Source organism: Zingiber officinale, chromosome 2B (genome assembly GCF_018446385.1).
Source record: "Zingiber officinale cultivar Zhangliang chromosome 2B, Zo_v1.1, whole genome shotgun sequence".
Lineage (NCBI taxonomy): Eukaryota > Viridiplantae > Streptophyta > Magnoliopsida > Zingiberales > Zingiberaceae > Zingiber > Zingiber officinale.
Window position 1 is genome coordinate 24,963,320 of NC_055989.1, and position 19,254 is coordinate 24,982,573.

The 19,254-nt window shown below is 36.3% G+C and overlaps 1 protein-coding gene across 1 annotated transcript; it reads right to left on the minus strand.

Annotated features, from left to right (window-relative positions):
- Positions 1 to 228: 228 nt before the first annotated feature.
- LOC122045501 (splicing factor 3B subunit 4-like) lies at positions 229 to 13,760 on the minus strand. Its single transcript, XM_042605745.1, has 9 exons — positions 13,487 to 13,760; positions 13,212 to 13,260; positions 13,014 to 13,102; positions 12,836 to 12,892; positions 11,499 to 11,561; positions 11,362 to 11,427; positions 8,248 to 8,334; positions 8,057 to 8,150; positions 229 to 885 (listed from the first exon to the last, which is right to left on the minus strand). The coding sequence occupies exons 1-9, from the start codon at positions 13,589 to 13,591 to the stop codon at positions 404 to 406; spliced, it is 1,092 nt and encodes a 363-aa protein (XP_042461679.1). The 5' UTR covers positions 13,592 to 13,760; the 3' UTR covers positions 229 to 403.
- Positions 13,761 to 19,254: the final 5,494 nt, after the last annotated feature.

The window sequence follows — 19,254 nt, forward strand, 5'->3', positions numbered from 1 at the left end:
TCGGTCAAATATATCTTATTTTAATCGTTTTATCACAATCAAATATATCATACTCTAGCAATTTTTTATTTCATTACCTCCTCCATTTTACATTTTATTTTAATCAAATATTGTTTCATAATATTCAATTAGTCTATCATATTAAATAAATAAGATATGGCAATGAAAGAATTAATAGGATATCGATGATAATCAAGATGACATTTAAAGTAACTCTACCACAACATATTGTTGATGAGTCAGATTGAGAATTCTAAATCAAAATTTAGAATGACACTAACAAATTAGTAAAAAAAAATAGATTCTCTACAGATTTCCTACAAAATCAACGGTAAATAACGTCATTGTTATCCGGAGGCAAAACAAGCTCTTTAATTGTTTAACACGAAGGAGCTCGCGGGTGTCATTGAGCAGATCCATTTGGCAGCTGAGGTGGTGGCATGGACATCGGCATTGGAGGCATAGGCCCTCCAGCCATCTGATGAGGGGGAGGGGGAGGTCTCCATAGAGCAGGTGGAACCCCAGCACCAAATGGTGGTGGCGGCGGCCTCATCATACCTGTAATTGGAGGGGGCATGTTGGCCGGAGGTCTGAATTGTTGAAACGGTGGCGGCGGCATCACATGTTGAGGAAAGGTTTGACCAGGTTGTGGTTGAGCAGGCCACTGCATGGGAGGAGGAAATTGGCCAACTGGTGGTGGTGGGGGGCGTACTGCTGGGACTGGAATGGCAGGGATAGAGCCATTCATGAATGGCCTGGGAGGGATTGCTGCAGGAATCGGTCCATTCGCCAGAGCCCCATTGGGAAGGGTAGGTGGTCCGCTGGCAAACAAGGTATGTGGCCTGATCCTCTGAGTTCCTGGGTTGCTAGCTGCCAGAACTCGCTCTGCAAGCACAACGAAAGTGGCTTATGCACGAGAAAGCTTGAACAAAGGTGAACAAACCACATCATTATCCTGTCAAATTAGGATACAACCTTGAACCTTAGAACACTACAGAAATGAACAGGCATAGTTCAATAACTAGTATACTAACAGTTTAAGGATGTGAAATTTTTGACTTTTAATAAATATATAATGTACTTTCAAAATTAACAAATGAATCATGTATATAAAATTCTAATAAATTTATTACGCTGTAAATTTCCAGTTGACATCTGTTAAGTCAGCATGCTAAATGTATCCGTTTGATGATTCCTATATAGAGATTTACTAGTCCATAGGCAGTGCATCACACAGGCTATTTCTTAAATTTAAAAGTTCACAATTAATGTGATATATTTTTTATAAAAGTCTAGGAAGAAATAGTTAAATTTATATTTTCATTTATTCATTATTATCAAGACAACCAGTTAGATAAAAATTATACCTGATAGACAAAAAGTAATAGACTTATTAAGGGAATATATATATATATATATTTTCACAAACACTACAATTAAGAAAAACGGGAATATTATAACCTCACAAAGCACTTAATGGCCTCCATATACCAACCTAAGGGGGTGCTTGGTTTGCATAAGGGAATGAAAATAAGAATGAGATTCATTGAAGCAAAAAATGGGAACTTGGTAATGACCCAATCTCATATTTGAGGGTTTGAATCCGTGGGACCCACCATCAATACCCCAAACCAAACACTAACTTTCAATCTTATTCCCATTCCTCACTTCCATTCCCTCCAACCAAGCACTCCCTAAGTACTTGGGATATGTATCTTAATGTCTTTGATGGCTCAAACTTCTATGCCACTCAATTTTTTTTTTCCTCAAGCTATCATCTCCTGGGTATGAATCCTTATATCAAATATCTCATAAGGAAATCTGAAGCATTGCAAGTGCATGAGGCTGCTAACGCAACAAGTTAGGACCAAAGTCGCCTTTGACAGCAATCTATTAGGCATGCATGTCTCATAGGTCAAGCATCGTGCCCTTATCATGATTGCCATTTGTAATACACTATCACCAACTTTGAGGTACAGACCATAGGTCTGTCCTTTTAATTAATTATTTGATGGTCGTTTCAAATTTGATGGTCGTTTTCTCATTTATTGGTCACAATTTTGTGGGTTTATCAAAATTATTATTGACGGGTGGCTCATATTTGGATGAAGGTCAATGCGATATTTGTCATTGAAAAATTTTCGTAATAAAATTCTATTACGATTTTATATAACAGAATTATGTTACGATTTTTTATAACAAAATTCTGTTGTAATTTTTTATAACAAAATTTTGTTACGATTTTACTAAGTCTGGAGTTTATGTACTATTTATAGGGATTATTGTAAACCTATTGTACAATCACAAGAATCATTGAATATGATTCTCTTGTGTAGAGAGAATTCTAATAAAGTTTCGACCGTTTTTGTGGAGTAGGCACGTTGTCGAACCACAGTAACTCTTCTTTTTTCTCTTCTTCCTCTCCTTCCTCGCCTTCCTCGTGTTTGCTCCTTTTGTATGTCTGTGTCTTGTTGCTCCGCGCAATCTCTTTCTCTCTTCATCTTCTTCCGCATTAGAGGTTAAGAGGTGTTGCCATTTCTTTGAGCAACAATTAGTATGAGCTACAGGTTTTTGATGGATTTCTTTAACATGTCGGGGGCAACTTCTGCGAAGTTTGATAGGGTGAAGTTTGATGGAACCGAAATTTCAGATTATGGCAAAGAATGGTCAAGGACTTGTTGGTGCAACAAAGCATAATGAAGGCATTAGGAGAAAGGAAACCGGAAAGCATGGAGAGATTAGATTGGGAAAAACTTTAGGCGAAGGCAGTAGCAACAATCAGGCTTTGTCTTACGGACGATGTGAAGTGTACCATGTCATGGATGAGGAGTCACCGGTGGCAGTTTGGCAAAAGCTGGAAAGCCGGTACATGTTAAAGTCATTAACAAACAATCTGTATCTCAAGCAGAAATTATTCGGATGAAGATGACAAAAGGAACCGATCTGAGCCAGCACATCAACGTATTCAACCAGATTGTGAGTGAACTGAAGCGGCTTGATGTGAAGATCGAATGAAGACAACACGCTGATGTTGTTGAACTCTCTACCTTCATCTCCTACGTACGAGAATTTAGTTACCACTTTGATGTGGAACATAGCAACTGTCAAATTGGAGGAGATCACAAGTGCATTGCTAAATTTTCACCAAAGAAAGAAAACAAGCAACGAAGTTTCTCAGGGAGGACTTGTGGTAAATAGCAACCAAGGGCGTAGTAGGAGCAAATCTCGACATGATCGAATAACAACAACAAGACTCGTTCTAAGTCGAGACGGAAGAAGGTGATCACGTGCTACAAATGTGGAGGCAAAGGTCATACCAAGATAGATTGTCCAAAGATAAAGAAACATATTACAGAGAACAAAGGTAGTTCGGCAAAGTCTGCAAACATAGTTGAAGAGGAAAATTCAAAGATCGATGATGGAGATATACTATCAGTTATGTCGAGTTTGGAGCAGTTGACAGATGTATGGATTTTAGACATGACTCCAAACAAGCATTGATTTGACACCTATATCGCAATGATTTCTAGTTCAGTGTTGATAGGAAACGATACGTTATGCAAAGTTATCAGCATAGGGAACGTCAGAATCAAGATATTTGATGGTGTAATTAGAACCCTATGTGATGTTAGATATATACCAGAGCTAAGGATGAACTTGATCTCGCAAAACACACTAGATGGTATTGGTTGTAGTTACAATCAGTGAACAGGATGATAAAAGACAGCAAGAGAGCTCTAACGGTAATGAAAGGATAAAAGTTAGCAGAGAATATCTATAAGTTAATAAGGACTACAATTGTAGGTGGAGTCTCCTCGGTGAAGTTTGAATTAGATAGTTTTGTCTTGTGGCATATGTGGTTAGGGCATATGGGTGAGCGTGGGATGCTAGAACTTTCCAAGAAAGATTTGTCGAAGGGTGTCAAGACGTGTAAGCTTGAATTTTGTAAATTATATGTTCTTGGGAAACATAGCAAAATGTAATTTAAGACGGCAACAAACAAGACGGAAGGATTTCTGGACTACGTACATACGGATCTTTGGACCACCCAGTGTAACATCACGTGGAGGGCACTTGTATTTTATAAGTTTTACTAATGATTACTCACGAAATGTCTAGGTATACTTTATGCGTCACAAGTTAGAAACTTTTGCAAAGTTTAAGCTGTGGAAAACTGAAGTGGAAAACCAGACCGAAAGAAAGATTAAATGCATTAGGTTAGACAATGGAACTGAGTACATAGATTCGAAGTTTCAAGAATTTTGTGAGCGACATGGGATAATGAGACATTTCTTGGTTCACATGACACCTCAACAAAACGGGGTAGTAGAAAGGTTGAATAGGACAATCATTGAGAAGGCAAGATGTCTCAGGCTAAATGCAAGGCTAGCAAAAAAATTTCTAGGCGGAAGCAGTTAACATGGCATGTTATCTCATTAATAGATCACCAAGGACAACACTAGAAGACAAAGTATCAGAGGAAGTATGGACAGAGAATCAAGTAGATTACTCTCATCTTCGAGTTTTAGGATGTACAACATATATGCACATATCTAGTGAGGAAAGATCAAATCTGGATGCGAAGTCAAAATAGTGCATATTTCTAAAGTATCAGAAAGGAGTTAAAGGCTTCAAATTTTGGGATCCTAAGTAAAACAGGTGGTGATTAGTAAAGATGTAGTATTTGACGAGAAGGCTATACTACAACATACTCAAGAAGAAGGAAAGGAAATACCATAGAGCAACATGGAGAAAAATGTTGTGCAAGTGGAGCTAGAGACTCATGACTCCGATGATTCTAGCTCAGAGCACACGGAGCATCGTACTATACCTGGTGGTAGAATGAGATGAGTCATAAAACCATCCACCAGATACGTATTCGAAGACTTAGTATCTTATGTACTTATTACTAGTAGCGGAGACCCTATATCTTTTTAGGAGGCGATATACAGCTCTGAGAATGACAAGTAGACGAGTGCTACGGCAGAGGAGATGGAGTCGTTATATAAGAATCAAACGTGAGATCTAGTGGAACTTCCTGGAGGAAAGAAAGCTATAAGGTGCAAGTGGATATTCAAGAAAAAAGAAGGGAGAAGTGAAATTCAAGGCTCGATTGGTAGCAAATGGGTATTCAAAGAGAAAGAGGATTGATTGCCTATGAAGAAATTTTCTATTCAATAGTAAGACATACATCAATTAGAGTGGTGTTGGCTTTGGAGGTACATCACGATTTGCAGTTGGAGTAAATGAATGTGAAAACGACATTTTTCCATGGAAATTTGGAGGAGTAGATTTTTATGTCAACCTGAGGGATTTAGTCAGCCCGGACAAAAGCGATTGGCTTGTAAGTTGAAGAAATTGCTCTATGAATTGAAACAATCTCCTAGGCAATGGTACAAACGTTTTGATTCATACATGAATCAAAACGGATATAGGAGATGTGAGTGTGATTGCTGCATATATATGAAGAGCCTTGAAGATGAATCACTGGTTTTCTTACTACTATACGTAGATGACATGCTCATTGTTGCAAAGAAGATGAAAGAGGTCGATAAATTGAAGAAGCTACTAAGCAAGGAATTTGACATGAAAGATTTGGGAGAGACCAAAAAGATTCTTGGGATGAAGATTCACAGGAATAGAGCTGCAGAGAGATTATGGTTGTCTCAACGTAGATATATGGAGAAGATGCCGGATAGGTTTAACATGAAGAATGCAAAGTAGCACGCCCTTGGCGCATCACTTCAAGTTATCCGGTACACAATGTCCAAAGACAGATGACGAGACCTAAGAGGTGTCAAAGGTTCCTTATTTCAGTGCAGTTGGTTGTCTGTGTCATAGTTTGTACGAAACCAGATTTTGCGCAAGTTGTTAGTATGGTAAACAAGTTTTTCTCAAATCCTAGTCGACCACATTGGGATGCGATGAAGTGGATTTTCAGATACTTGAGAAATACAACTGATTATGACATCATATTCAATAAACAATCAGAAGATCCTTCAATTACTGGATACGTAAATACAGACTATATAAAAGATTTAGATGACAGAAGATCTACCACAGGATATATGTTCACTGTGGCAAGAGGATCTATCTGTTAGAAATATATGATACAATTTATTGTTGCATTGTCTACTACGGAGTCGGAGTACATGGCAACAGGTGAAGCAACAAAGGAAGTTTTATAGCTTACAGGGTTAGTCAGAGAATTGGGCGTTCAACAAGGTAGAGTCAAGTTATTATACGATAATCAGAGTGCTATTTATTTGGTGAAGAATTAGGTGTATCATGCGAGAACCAAGCACATTGATGTGAAGTTTCACAAGATCAGAGAGTTGATTGCTTCTGGAAAAATTCAACTTGAGAAGGTTCACACTGCAGACAATGTTGCAAACATGCTGACAAAGCCAATAATCATAAAGAAGTTTAAGCATTGTTTGAACTTGATCCATATCTCTAGATGCTATAGGAAGGAAGCCCAGACCTAGAGATCCAGGTGGAGTTTTGTTCAGACACTCGTGTTCTTCGAAGGGGTTGATATTCGCCAAGGTGGAGATTGTTAACGGATGACTTATATTTGGATGAATGTCAATGCGATGGATGTCATGGAAGAAAAATCTGTTAAGATTTTTCGTGATTTTATATAACAAAATTCTATTACGATTTTTTATAATAGAATTCTGTTGTGATTTTTTATAACAAAATTCTATTGTGATTTTACCGAGTTTGGGATTTATGCACTATTTATAGGGATCATTGTAAACCTATTGTATAATCACAAGAATCATTGAATGTAATTCTATTGTGTAGAGAGAATTATAATAAAACTTCGGTCGTTTTTTTGGAGTAGGCACGCTGTCGAACCACGGTAACTCTTCTTCTTTCTCTTTTCTCGTGTTTGCTCCTCTTGTGTGTCTTTGTTTCGTTGCTCCGCATGATTTCTTTCTCTCTTCTTTTTCGCATTAGAGGTTGAGAGGTGTTGCCCTCTCTTTGCGCAACAACTATTAAGTAGCTAGAAATCATTGCTAACTTAATGAAGAGCCACTCTAGAAACATATAAAGGATAAAGGTATAACCAAGATAAAAAAGATTTGCTCAGTCCCTTATTCAGTCATAAATAACATGAAATTAACCAAACTAAGCTCAATGAAGCAAAAAAAGTGATTTTGCTCACCCTTGGTGCCCCTCATCGCCGGCCCCACAGCAAGATGAAGAGAGGTAAATTACGGTACAAGTGGTCTCCTAGGTGGAAGGACATTTAATCCTTAGGAGAATGAACCTAGCGGGAATCGATCCTTGCCCAATGAAATAACTCTGCCACCGAATACCAACTCAATTATGCCTGTGGGGGCAGCCAAACTAAGCTCAAGCTGAACATGTAGGTGGTGAGAAGAATAATATTTTTGTATGGCTACTGTGAACCCTTAGATTGTGCAAATAAGAAAACATAATATTTGTGTAACATAGGTTTTTTTTATGGAGACAACAGTTGATGGGCATGAGTATTAATCGAAAGCATTATTGTCAATCCTTACGTGTAATTTCTTTTAAAAAAAATAGTCATGTTGGGACATAGGAGTTCACACCTGTGCTGGATTGTCCTACTACCCCAGTCCAAGAAACATGATGATTTGTCATTGATTAGATGGATATATGGTCAATAAAGGAGGCAGAATAAGTGCTTGCATTACAAAGTATAAAAAGTAGTTAAATTGAAGACAGTGTTGGAGAGAAAAATAGGTTGAAAGGAAATCTACTATAACCGCTGAGCTTCTGATCATTTGGCTTGAGTTAATCCAACTTAAAAATAAGAGGTATTTAGATCCATAGTAACTGAAAGAACCAAAGAGTTTAAGGTTCCTCAGTACCCCTAATGAACTTTGTAAGAAGAAAAGATCCAAAATAGTTGGACCTCAAATAACCTAAAAGAGTTGGACTGCATACCTTGAAGTTTGTTAACGTTGCAAAGCTTTTATGCAACAGTATGTTAACTCAAGTTAGGAAGCAGGAACTAGGCACAGTGAGTTAGCATGTTTATTTGAGAAAGAAAAGATACCTGCTGGGGTGCCATGTCGTTCTCCTTTAGTATCTTTCTTGTAAGCATATGAAACAGTGATTTGACGATTACAAAGATACTGACCATTCATTGACTGATTGCAGCACACATCCGAAAAAAGAACCACATAAGAAGAGTAATAAGAAAATTTCTATAGAATAAGTACAACTTTAATGTTCCAGGAGTAGTACCTCTATAGCTGCATCAGATGCCTCAAAAGAATCATAGCTAACAAAACCAAATCCTCGAGAGTTTCCAGTCTCAGGATCACGCATTATCTGAAAACTCACAATTTGCAAGGCCAAAGGATAAATGATATACAGAGAACTACAAATAGGATTTATTAATATGAACATACAAAACTGACAATGGTATTCTGGTAAAACGCACAAATGTATTTCCACCTAATCTAAAATTACAATGAGCTGTGAATTAATCAATCAAAAAATGCTTAAAAACAAGCTGCTCAAAAATTGCTAAAAGACTACTTGTTGCATGTTAGCCTCTCTTTGTAAAGCAATTATAAGTATCTTATCCAAGACAACCACTGGATTTACAGTACAGATAAGTTGAGCAACTACCCATGTTTGTCCCAACTATATGAAATTGGTCACATGAATATCATCTCCTGTTGAAGTCTATTCAAGGTTATATCACTAGTGGGGACAGCCCGGTGCACGAAGCTCTCGCCATACGGGTCCCGGGGAAGGATCCATTGTACGCAACTTTATCCTACTTTTTGTAAGAGGCTGTTTCCAAGATTCGAATCCATGACCTTTAAGTCACAAAGCAACAACTTTACTTGCGCCAAGGCTCCCCTTCAAGGTTATATCACTAGTATAGTAATTAAATCATTTTTATTAACTAAAAAATTTTCCTTTGCTCTCCTTCTAACCGTTACACCTTCCATTGAACTCTCTATAAAGCCCTATCACTAGTAATACTATATTTAATTATATCATTTGTATTGCACTCATTAGGTTCTTCTTTGATCTCCCTCTACCCACTGCATTGTCCACGATGAGAGATTCAACTATTTGTGAACATGTCCTCTATAAAATCCATTTGTTGCCTATGAACATCCACACCACCTCATTCTTTTTTCTCCAATTTTATGATTTTATCATCTATTAGAGCAGCACCTAATAACAGTATATTTTATTTTATTCTATCTAGTAATTTCATACATCCATCTTAGCATTCTCTTCTGTGAACCACAAAGTAAGACAGATACTTTCGGTATTACAAAAGTTTACACGGCTATCACATAAATTACATAAGTTCCTCTCCATTTTAGCCACTCTCTCTCTCCTATTAAACAACTTCATCAATATTCCCTTCTTGTTAAATAATAGATCCTTAGATATCTAAAACTCTTGATTATAGAAATTTAATGTTCATCATCTTAGCTATTTCATGGATTATTTTCTTATTACTAAACTGCATTTCTATATTCAGTGGAGTTTTAAAAACTACACACCCATCAACATAATGCTTTTTTCCACACTCTAAACAATAATACAAGCATTCAAATAAATGAAATTCACCGACATCTCAGTCCTAAATCATAGTTGTGTTTATCCCGACCAAGGCTTGAAACATTTCAGTCGGTAAGGTGAAACTTTGATTGTTTTGCCCTTCAACTAAAACCAGCACTAACTTAGCACAAAGAGATCCATGACACTAGTGAAAACCATTGGTATCGCATTGTAACAATCTTTTCTCATCTGGTACCGATCAAGACATAAGCCTCAGCTCTTGAAGGAATGCAGAGGTGGTGACTTAGCAAGCAGAAAGATAGAAACTTTCAGCGACAGAAGAGTGGTGAAGGAAGCGCAGGCCAGAGACCTTGCACCTTTCACTTATAGATTAAATTTTATAGAATTTATTAAACATTTTGAATGTTTATACAATCTCAACCCATTTTCTATCGTTATATCATTTATCAGAGCTACTCACAAAAAAAAAGTATCGGAGCTACTTTACACTAGTTTACCATCAAACGCCAACCTATAATGCTAAGGTACTACCCAACCAAATCAAGATGAGCAATCTACCAGCTATAAATAGCAAAGAACCTTAAGAACAATTAAAGGAGCTATATGAATCTCCTACATCATTGAACTTCATCCCTTAACATATCATCACCTATATTTAAATGAATTTTAATCTGTTTTATCATTGTTAATTAAATCTTCTTTTGTTTCTCCTTCCTCTATTAATGTGCATATTTATTATGATCTCATATCGCCTAATTAGAATATTTATTTGGCAACTAAGTGTGTATCCATATCATCTTAAATGCATCTCTCGGAGTTTTCTCTCAATTGACGCAAACCTGACTTTCTTTCTAATGTTCTCGTTTCATATCTTATCCATCTTTGTATGTCTGAACATCCACCTTAACATCCTCATCTCTACAACTCCCAAGTTGTTTTGCTCACGTGTTCGCTTTATAGTCAACATTCAACTCCATATCACATAGCAAGCCTATGTGTAAGAATTGTGTGAGTATATAAGACAGCTTCTTCTTAACATGACAACAACTTTCATTTTGAGTACACAAACACAGCCATGACTGAACATTTGAAGTTGGGGACATGGATTATATCCTACCAATTAACTCTATGTATTGTTATAACAATAAAGAAACCATGAGTCTACACTAACTGAGGTTGACTACAAAAATATTATACCTCCAGCCAAATCAAAAACTTGTCTAGCTATAGAATCTATCAACCATTTTTAAACTAGATAATAAGTCAACACTATGTTATCTTATTTTTTTCTTATTGTTGTATTATCCAAACAGGTAATCTATTTTTTTCTCATATTACATTCATAGGGTTTACTCAACTTTCCTATTTCCACCATGTCAATTTACTTATCTCCACCACGTCAATTTCTATATATTATTCCTAAACATATAGTATTTTGACTGATAAAGCATGATTAGTCATAACATGATCAAATCAAAATAAAACCACTAACCTAGAAGCTTAGGATGATTGCACAAGACCATATAAGCTCCTCCATTTTCACCACTCAACTTCCATTTATGAATATTTTGTATCAATCTTTCCTTGTTATGGAGCACTAGTTCCAAAATATAGAAACTCTGCAAATTAGAATAAAATAACTATTCTCTCACATTCCTTTATTATTTCCTTTTCGTATATAGTATAGACAAATTAGAATACAATAACTTTATAATTTTATACTCCTAAGATTAATAATTGAAGGCATGGACAACATAGACTTCTGACTGATGTTATCTAAAACAAAAGAGTTATGTGAAACCTTACCTTGGGATTTGTTACAATAACTCCAAATGCACTAAATGTATCATAGAGAAGCTTCTCATCTACATCCTGTAATAAAACATAAAATTTACATGTTCTTCTACCAATTGGCAAAAAGTGTTCATAGGAAGATAATTTACCGGATCAAGATTACCAACAAAAAGGTTTGCCCCTACATCCAAACTCTTCTTGTCCTGGGAAGCCTGGCAAAGATGATTAATAGAAGGATTATTATAGAATCAGCAGTCTTCAAGTATAACTAACTTTTTAGAAGGAACAGTAGATAAAGCAGTACAAATAACAAATAAGCATGTATCTTGATAATAGAGCATGACCACTAAATTTTCCCAACAATATGAAATGCAAGAAGTGCATTAATATTTTGATGATACATGGACCTATGAAAAGGTGAATAGTGAGTTACATATCATTGTGGAAGTACACAATATTAGATACAATAAGTAGAAAAGGCATGAGATAAGTACTATGTCAAATTCTCCAATCTAGTCCTTTGAATAATGAACAAAAAAAGGCCTCTTCCCTTAAACTTGGGAGTATGGAACTTCTACACATTTTACAAGTGAACACAATTTGTTGACTTTGCATCACATGAATCTCATATTTGATATTTTTATTAAAAAGAAGTAGAAAAGAATCAACATGGAACATGCAATATTTTAAAGTTGCCTCTTTGATATCTAATTTTTTAGACGTCCACAAAGAAAACATTGAATTTGTTTCAAGGCCTTGTGTAAATTCATTGTGTACATTTTTTTCAATAGAAAATCTCCTCATTAAGCCTTACCTTTGAAATGTCTTCATCCTACTGTTTGCATAACAAACCTAAATAAAATCACTAGATTACTAATTGGGGAAAAGAAAGAATAAATTTGTCTGCACTTGTATTAGAGACGAGAGAAGCATCATTGACATAACTGACAAAACCTCATATTTTGGCACAAAAATAGGTAAATGAAGGAAATGGATGGATGTTATAAGTTAGTGGGTAACGAATAAATTCATTGATCCAAGGAGAAAATACTGAACTTCAGAATAGCACCTTCATTTTAGACATTCATTTAAGCAAGCTTGTTACTTGCATTAATAAACACTAAAGTAGATTCATGGAAGCTTGGTAAATTGGAAAATTCAAATATTTATCTTGTTCTTTGGCTTGTAGCACTTTGGTTGAATTCTAGAATGTATGAATTATAGTCAATGCAACTGGTAAGCTCTTTCAACTATCATCCTCAACAATCTGTAGTCTAACTTTCAGTTGTCACAGTGACTGATTGCTTTAATAATCTTCATGGCAAAGAAGAAATCATTGTTAAGGGAACTACTGAAGCAAAACTTTTTCACAATGCAATTGCACAAGTATTGGAAAAATTAATCGATTAATTCTAATATGCAGATCAATATTGCAAAAATAGAACACAGAATTTTTCTAATACAACACAGATTAATGAGAGTGCACCTTGTTCACACGTATTGGCTTTCCGTAAAGTTTAATCATGTTCAAAATTTTTATAGCCTGAAAAAAAAGGGGACCAAAAGAGAATGAAATAAAATAAATAACCAATACACACGCCAAATTGGTTAACAGAAAAATTGCAAAAGGAAAATTAAACATGAATGAAACTTAATGAACTGACATAATCTGCATCTTCTTCACTCCGAAACTCAATAAATCCATATCCTTGATGAAGATTTGTAACTCTATCTTTTGGAACATAGACATTAACTGCAAAACAAAATCTCAATCCAGTTTAAGGTCTCCGAGTTAAAATTGAGCAAACCAATGAATCCACATACTGACAGGGAAAAAAAAACTGCTTAGGCTTTTAACTTACCAACAGGGCCTGCTTGGACAAACAATTCCCACAGTAACTCCTCACCGACCTACAAAGTTGACAGCAGCCATCAGAGTACTACAGATCAAAGATAACCAAGCCAATACATAGGAAAAGCTCAAGGTTTATATTAGTTATTGAATCAAAATAGCCAACCAAAGAACCTAGTTCCAGAAGCAGGAAGTCATAAAACCAATGTGCTGGAATCAAGGCTGTGAAATCAAAAAACAAAGAAAAAGGGGGTAAAAGAGACGGAAAAGAAAACGGTAGATCACCTGAGGGTCAAGGTTGCCAACATATGTGGTAGCCTCTTGGTTCCTCTCTGCGGCGTGCTGACCGAGGAGGTTGGCTCCGACTCCGGGGGTGATTCTAGTGGTCATCTCCCCCGCACCTTAGCGCCCCTTAGAAGGAGAAAGGAGACCAGGGTTGTAACGGCGAGGGCAAGAACGGAGGTCCGGCGGCGCCTGAGATTTCGGGGATCCTCCGGTGAAGATCGCCTTTTCAGCTTGCAGTCGGCCGAAGGAAATGAATGAAATGTACCGGGCCGGGTTGGGCTTCTCGGGATGATGTCTTCTGGGCTAATAAACAAATTGAGCATTTTCCTTTTTTTAAAAAATAATGGATATTATTAAAAAAAATCATAAATACTACCCATCCGTCTAAAATTTAATACTCAAAATATCATTTTGTGTTCTATTTAGAGTAACTTTAAATAATATTATAATATTATTTTGAGAAGACTTTAGCTAACAGTGTTGCAAAATGTAGATATGTTTTAAGAGCACGAACAAATTTGATGATTACTTCGAAACAGCTCGGATAATGACTGTCAGGGTGGGCTATGAGGTACGTGATTAGGGTGATAGCTTAGAGTACTTAATTTTTAGGAGCTCTCAATTTGACGCATGTAATATATTATATAAATTCGATTGTTATAATAAAAACTTATCAAATATATTTTATTGGATTGTTCTAAAAAATATATATATTTTGTTGGATTATTTTAATAAAAGTTAGAAATATATATTTATTATTAAAATTTAAAAGAAAACTCTCAAAAAAAAAAAAAAAAAAAAAGTTAACAATCCTTTTCCCTTTCCAAGGCATAGTGAATACTGAACGTTTGTTCATCCTGTGGGTGAGTCTGGATCTTCTGGACCCAAAATCCCTGGTCTCCCCTCGGACCACATATCCCACATAAAAGCCGCCCTCACGTGCAAAGCGTGTGCACACGCCAACTCACAAAAAAAACCCTAGCCTCGCGTGTTTCCTTCTCCAGCATCGCTTCCATAGCCGTCTCCCTCATCGCTTGCGGCATCCCTCCGAAGTCCGACCCCTCCCACGACCTCCCTCCAGCGCCACCTCCGCAAAAAGGCCCGGCCCTCTCGACGGCCAGCGCCGCCTCCCTCCAGCGCCGCCTCCGCACAAAAGCCCTAGTCTCTCGACATCCAGCGCTGCCTCCCTCCCTCTGATTCCCTCGTCGCTTGCGGCCTACCTCGTCGCCTGCGGTCTCCCTCTAGCATCGCCGACCTCCAGCGCCTCACTTGGCCCCTTGCCGCCTCCCTCCAGCATCGCCGATCCAGCGGCCTCCATCCAGCGTCGGGGACCTCCAGCAACCTCCCGTCCTCCACCTCCAGCGGCCTCTAGCAACCTCGAATTCCCTCGCTCCCGTGACTTAGAAGGATTCCAGCTGCCTCCATCCTTGCCTCCATCATTCTCATAAAGGTAATCGTTTATATTTTTTTTTGGTCGAACTATATAGAAAATCCATTCTCAAGTAGTTTTCTCTTAAATCTTAATCCTCGTGATCATTTCATCCACGAATTCATTGCAAAACTTGAAGGTCAAGATCTTTATCAGTTTTTTTTTCGTTTTTGCATCATGGTCTTCTGCCACCATCTATAGCTCAATTTAATGCAATTCTGTCCCCACTTTTCCTTTTCCATTTCCAGAATGTGATTAGTCTACTTTTGGATTCTCTATAGTTTGTGTATGACAATCCTAATGTCATATTTCACTAGTCTTGTGATTCACTGGTTTTGATTATACATTTGGCTTGAAATCATTCAAAATGAGCACTAGCTACGCATCGAAGAGAACACTACCAACCTCCTTCAAGTATAATTTTAGCCTTAAATCCTAACATCAAATCAGCTGTTGTCTAGCAATTCTAGAAAATGAAGCTTTGGTATGGCTTGTAGAATCATGTTTTGATCATTTCGAGTGTCTTAGGTATCAGAACTTAACACACGAAACATTTTGTTCACATGAAATATTTGAGGAGGCACCTTAAATTTGTATGCTTGTCATTTAAAACATCTATTCACATTTCTTAATGTTCACTTGATGAGTTATTGAGTTTAACACTTGAACTTAAAGGTCATTGTTAACTTTTTTTTTAATCAAAATTACATACCTTAATCTAATTAATGTCTTTTTCACATATTGATATTGTTCAGGTACAAGAAAAAAAATCATGGCATCTGGCTCTTCATCAACATCATCTTTCATTCGACGACGTATGAATGATGAACAATGTGAAGCTCCCCACATATTATGTAATTGTGAGTTACGATCTATTCTCCAAATATCATGGACAGAATCTAATCCAGGAAGGCGGTTTTTTTCATGTCCAAAATATAGAGTAAGTTTTTGTTATATCAACATAGTATTGTGTGTTTTTTAATTATTGAGTTTCGATTAAGTTGATTTGAAATTCAGGAAAGGGGATGTGACTTCTTCTTATGGTATGCCCCAGAACCGTCAGAGAGAAGTAAGACAATTATTAATGAGTTGAAGAAGAATAACAACAAATTAAAGTTGGAGATTAGTGAATTGAATAAATGTACTAGCCACGAGGGTGGAGTTGAATACAAGGATGTTCTGGATGATGGGAATAACAATCATGTAATAATGCAGTTGAGTGATGAAATATGTTCATTGAATAGAAAATTTAGAGTTTCTATTGTTGTAGTTGTATGTACTTTGATTGTGATGATGAGTATGTGGTTGATGTAACTTATTATTTGATATAACTTATGCAGACGTGCAACTTCAGGGTTAAAATATTGACAATCTTTGAGTCCACCTCTAGAATATTGCATTCCATTCTAGATTCAAACTCTAATTATTTTATCATTCCTAGTAGTATTTCGCCATTGTATCAAACTAGTGTGCCTTCGCCATGTTCATGTATTTCGTGGGCAGCCATGGATCATGGATGCATATGCACATGGTGGGCATTCATTGAACCTTAGATTGCTAAAAGAGATTGAGCTTGAACAACAAATTGTAAGAATTCACAATTACTTCCACTTCTTTTTTAATGAAGTTTCGTTTTTTAAAGAAAAGAAAAGGTGGCCACAGATTTATCTACAGAGGAAAAATGGAAGAGCAGAAGCAAAGGGAGAATATGTCTTTGTCGGAAAATAACCAAGATGAGAAGGTTGATGCATCTATGACATAATAGTAAAGCATTAGAACCATCTTCTCTTGCCCGGAATAAATTGCTTTGGCACTTTTTCCATCTGAACCTACCGCAGCCATCTCCACGAGCATATATAGCTTCTTGATTGGTATCTGTAACCAGACACAGACATAACCTTTTTTCATAATTTGGAGTAGCAGATTTTAAGATGAGGTAAGATAGATTACGATCGATAATTGGTATGATCATATAATCAAGAGAATTCAATGTTTAACGGATCTCAAGAAAGTTACACTTCTTTTAGGATGAAAAACTTTGTTTATTTACTACTTGAGCAGCATAGTCAAGGTCATCTTCATGGAATACGTTGAGCTGTTTTAGCACCTGGAGACATGCTGAAAGTAAGATCCAAAAGCATACTCCCCAATGGCACATTTGAAAATCTAGAACATTTATATGATTCTAAATCTTTTGTCATACTAAATGTTTTTATTAGAACATCACATTTTCCAACAAAAAGGTCTAGATGAACCAAAACCATAAAACTCTAGAGATAGTAATATAATTGGTTGTTCCATTCACAATAGACTCACAAAGTGCAAAATATATCCTTCAGTTTAATAATCTTTCTATGCCACTTATCACCATAAAATAATATCATCACAAGATCAAATGCACATCCCACATCAATACATTTACACTAAAATCTTGACAACCAAACCAAATCTTTACAAACAAATCAACATGAACTTTAGTTCAACACTAAAGAAGTAAACTCAAACTAGCTCCACCACGATTTTGATTCTTCATCCATAAGTTTTCACAAAATCCAGCCCATCAAAAATCTCTAGCTTACAAAAACCTACAAAATGCACAATACTTGAAATTATAGCATTACATACACACTTTAATCACCAAATCGAAGGAAAAAAGTCACCATACCTTTTGTAGCATTATTCCATGCAATTTGTCGGAAAATAACCAAGATGAGATGGTTGATGCACCTATGACATAATACTAAAACATTATCAAGTCAAAAACAAGTCAAAAGCATTATAATAGTAAAGCATTGTAAAGCCCATCAAGTAAAGCATTTAACCCATCCTGAAATACAAATACTTCAAGTCCTAGAAACAGAACTAGATTCCTAGAGTGGTTCTAAGAAGAAAGAGAAAAACGATGCGCAATATATTGTTTACTGCTAGTTTTCCCAGGACTTGGGCACCTCAGTTGATTACATGTTCCAAGGCCATGTTATAGACAAAACAAAAGTTAAGATTAAAAATTAACAATACTGAAACAAAAAAAATTAAAAGGATTTTTTATTTTTCAACATGGAATGGAGCTTAAAGAAATAATTAGATGAGCTTCTTTTTAAGAAAGAAACCTTTCAGATGCCACAACAGCTTGCTACCTGGATTAGAACACAAATATCTTATACGAGTCAATTTGTGATCCAATCCAGGTAGTAAGCATTATAAAGCCCATCAAGTAAAGCATTAAACTCATCCATAGCACACTGATTGGAACCCAAATCTCTTATACGAGTCAATTTATGGACTGATTAAACCCATCCAGTATTAAATTAGGTCATCTAATGAAAGATTATGAACTTGTATTAAAAATAAATACCTAAGAAAGTTATGATGCCAATAATGGTGGGAATTGAGTTTTGGTCATACTAACACTATCAACGGAGCTATCAATTATTGGCACGGAATTTATAGGCTAAAACAAAAAAAAATAAAATATAGTTTTAGATAGTTATAACATAAATTCTCTTAGATTAAGATAAGTCAAACAAATACCAACTTGTTGATTGATCCGGTCATATTGTACGATGGTCATGCTGGAAATAGGTTCATCTACACCCTGTGTATACCAAAAAAAGAGATTGATTTAAGTTGTTCAAATTTAACAACAAATAATACCAAATAAATAAAAATTTAAAAGTTATGGAGTAGAAACCATTACAATCGTTGAAGCTTTATCTGTTTTACTCGATGCTTTTCTTTTCCTTGAAATCTTCTCTAACGCACCTTTCAACCTTTTACCTGAGACTGTTTTCTTCTTGGTTTTAATTGTCACGCCCCAGAGGAGTCCCTGCCAGAGGAAATTCCGGCAGCATCTCCCCTGTACGGGTGACAATCTGAACCATTTCTACAGATACAATATACCTCAGCCACATGCGGCTGGAATATACACACAACTACACAGTTTATATGCAGCCTACTCGGCTGATACAATAAAAACACAACCACACAGTTATATGTAAATCTAACATCCCACTCGGCTGTACCAAAACCAAACACAGCGGAAATACAATGGACAACACTTACAAATTAAAAACGAAGACTGCTAGCCGGCTAGACTTACACCACACAACAAAACAACACTCCAGAAACAAAACCCGAACACAAAGCTAAATACACAAATTTCATATACCAAAATAAAAATAAACAAAAGCGGAGGCAGGTCTTTTGATGTGACGTGGGGACCGACAGGCAGGATACTCCAAGCGACTCCATAAACATCCTGGTACCTGAAAAAGATAGTGTCCACGGGGGTGAGTTCAACAACTCAGCAGATACCTAGTTAATATGTATAGTAAACTAT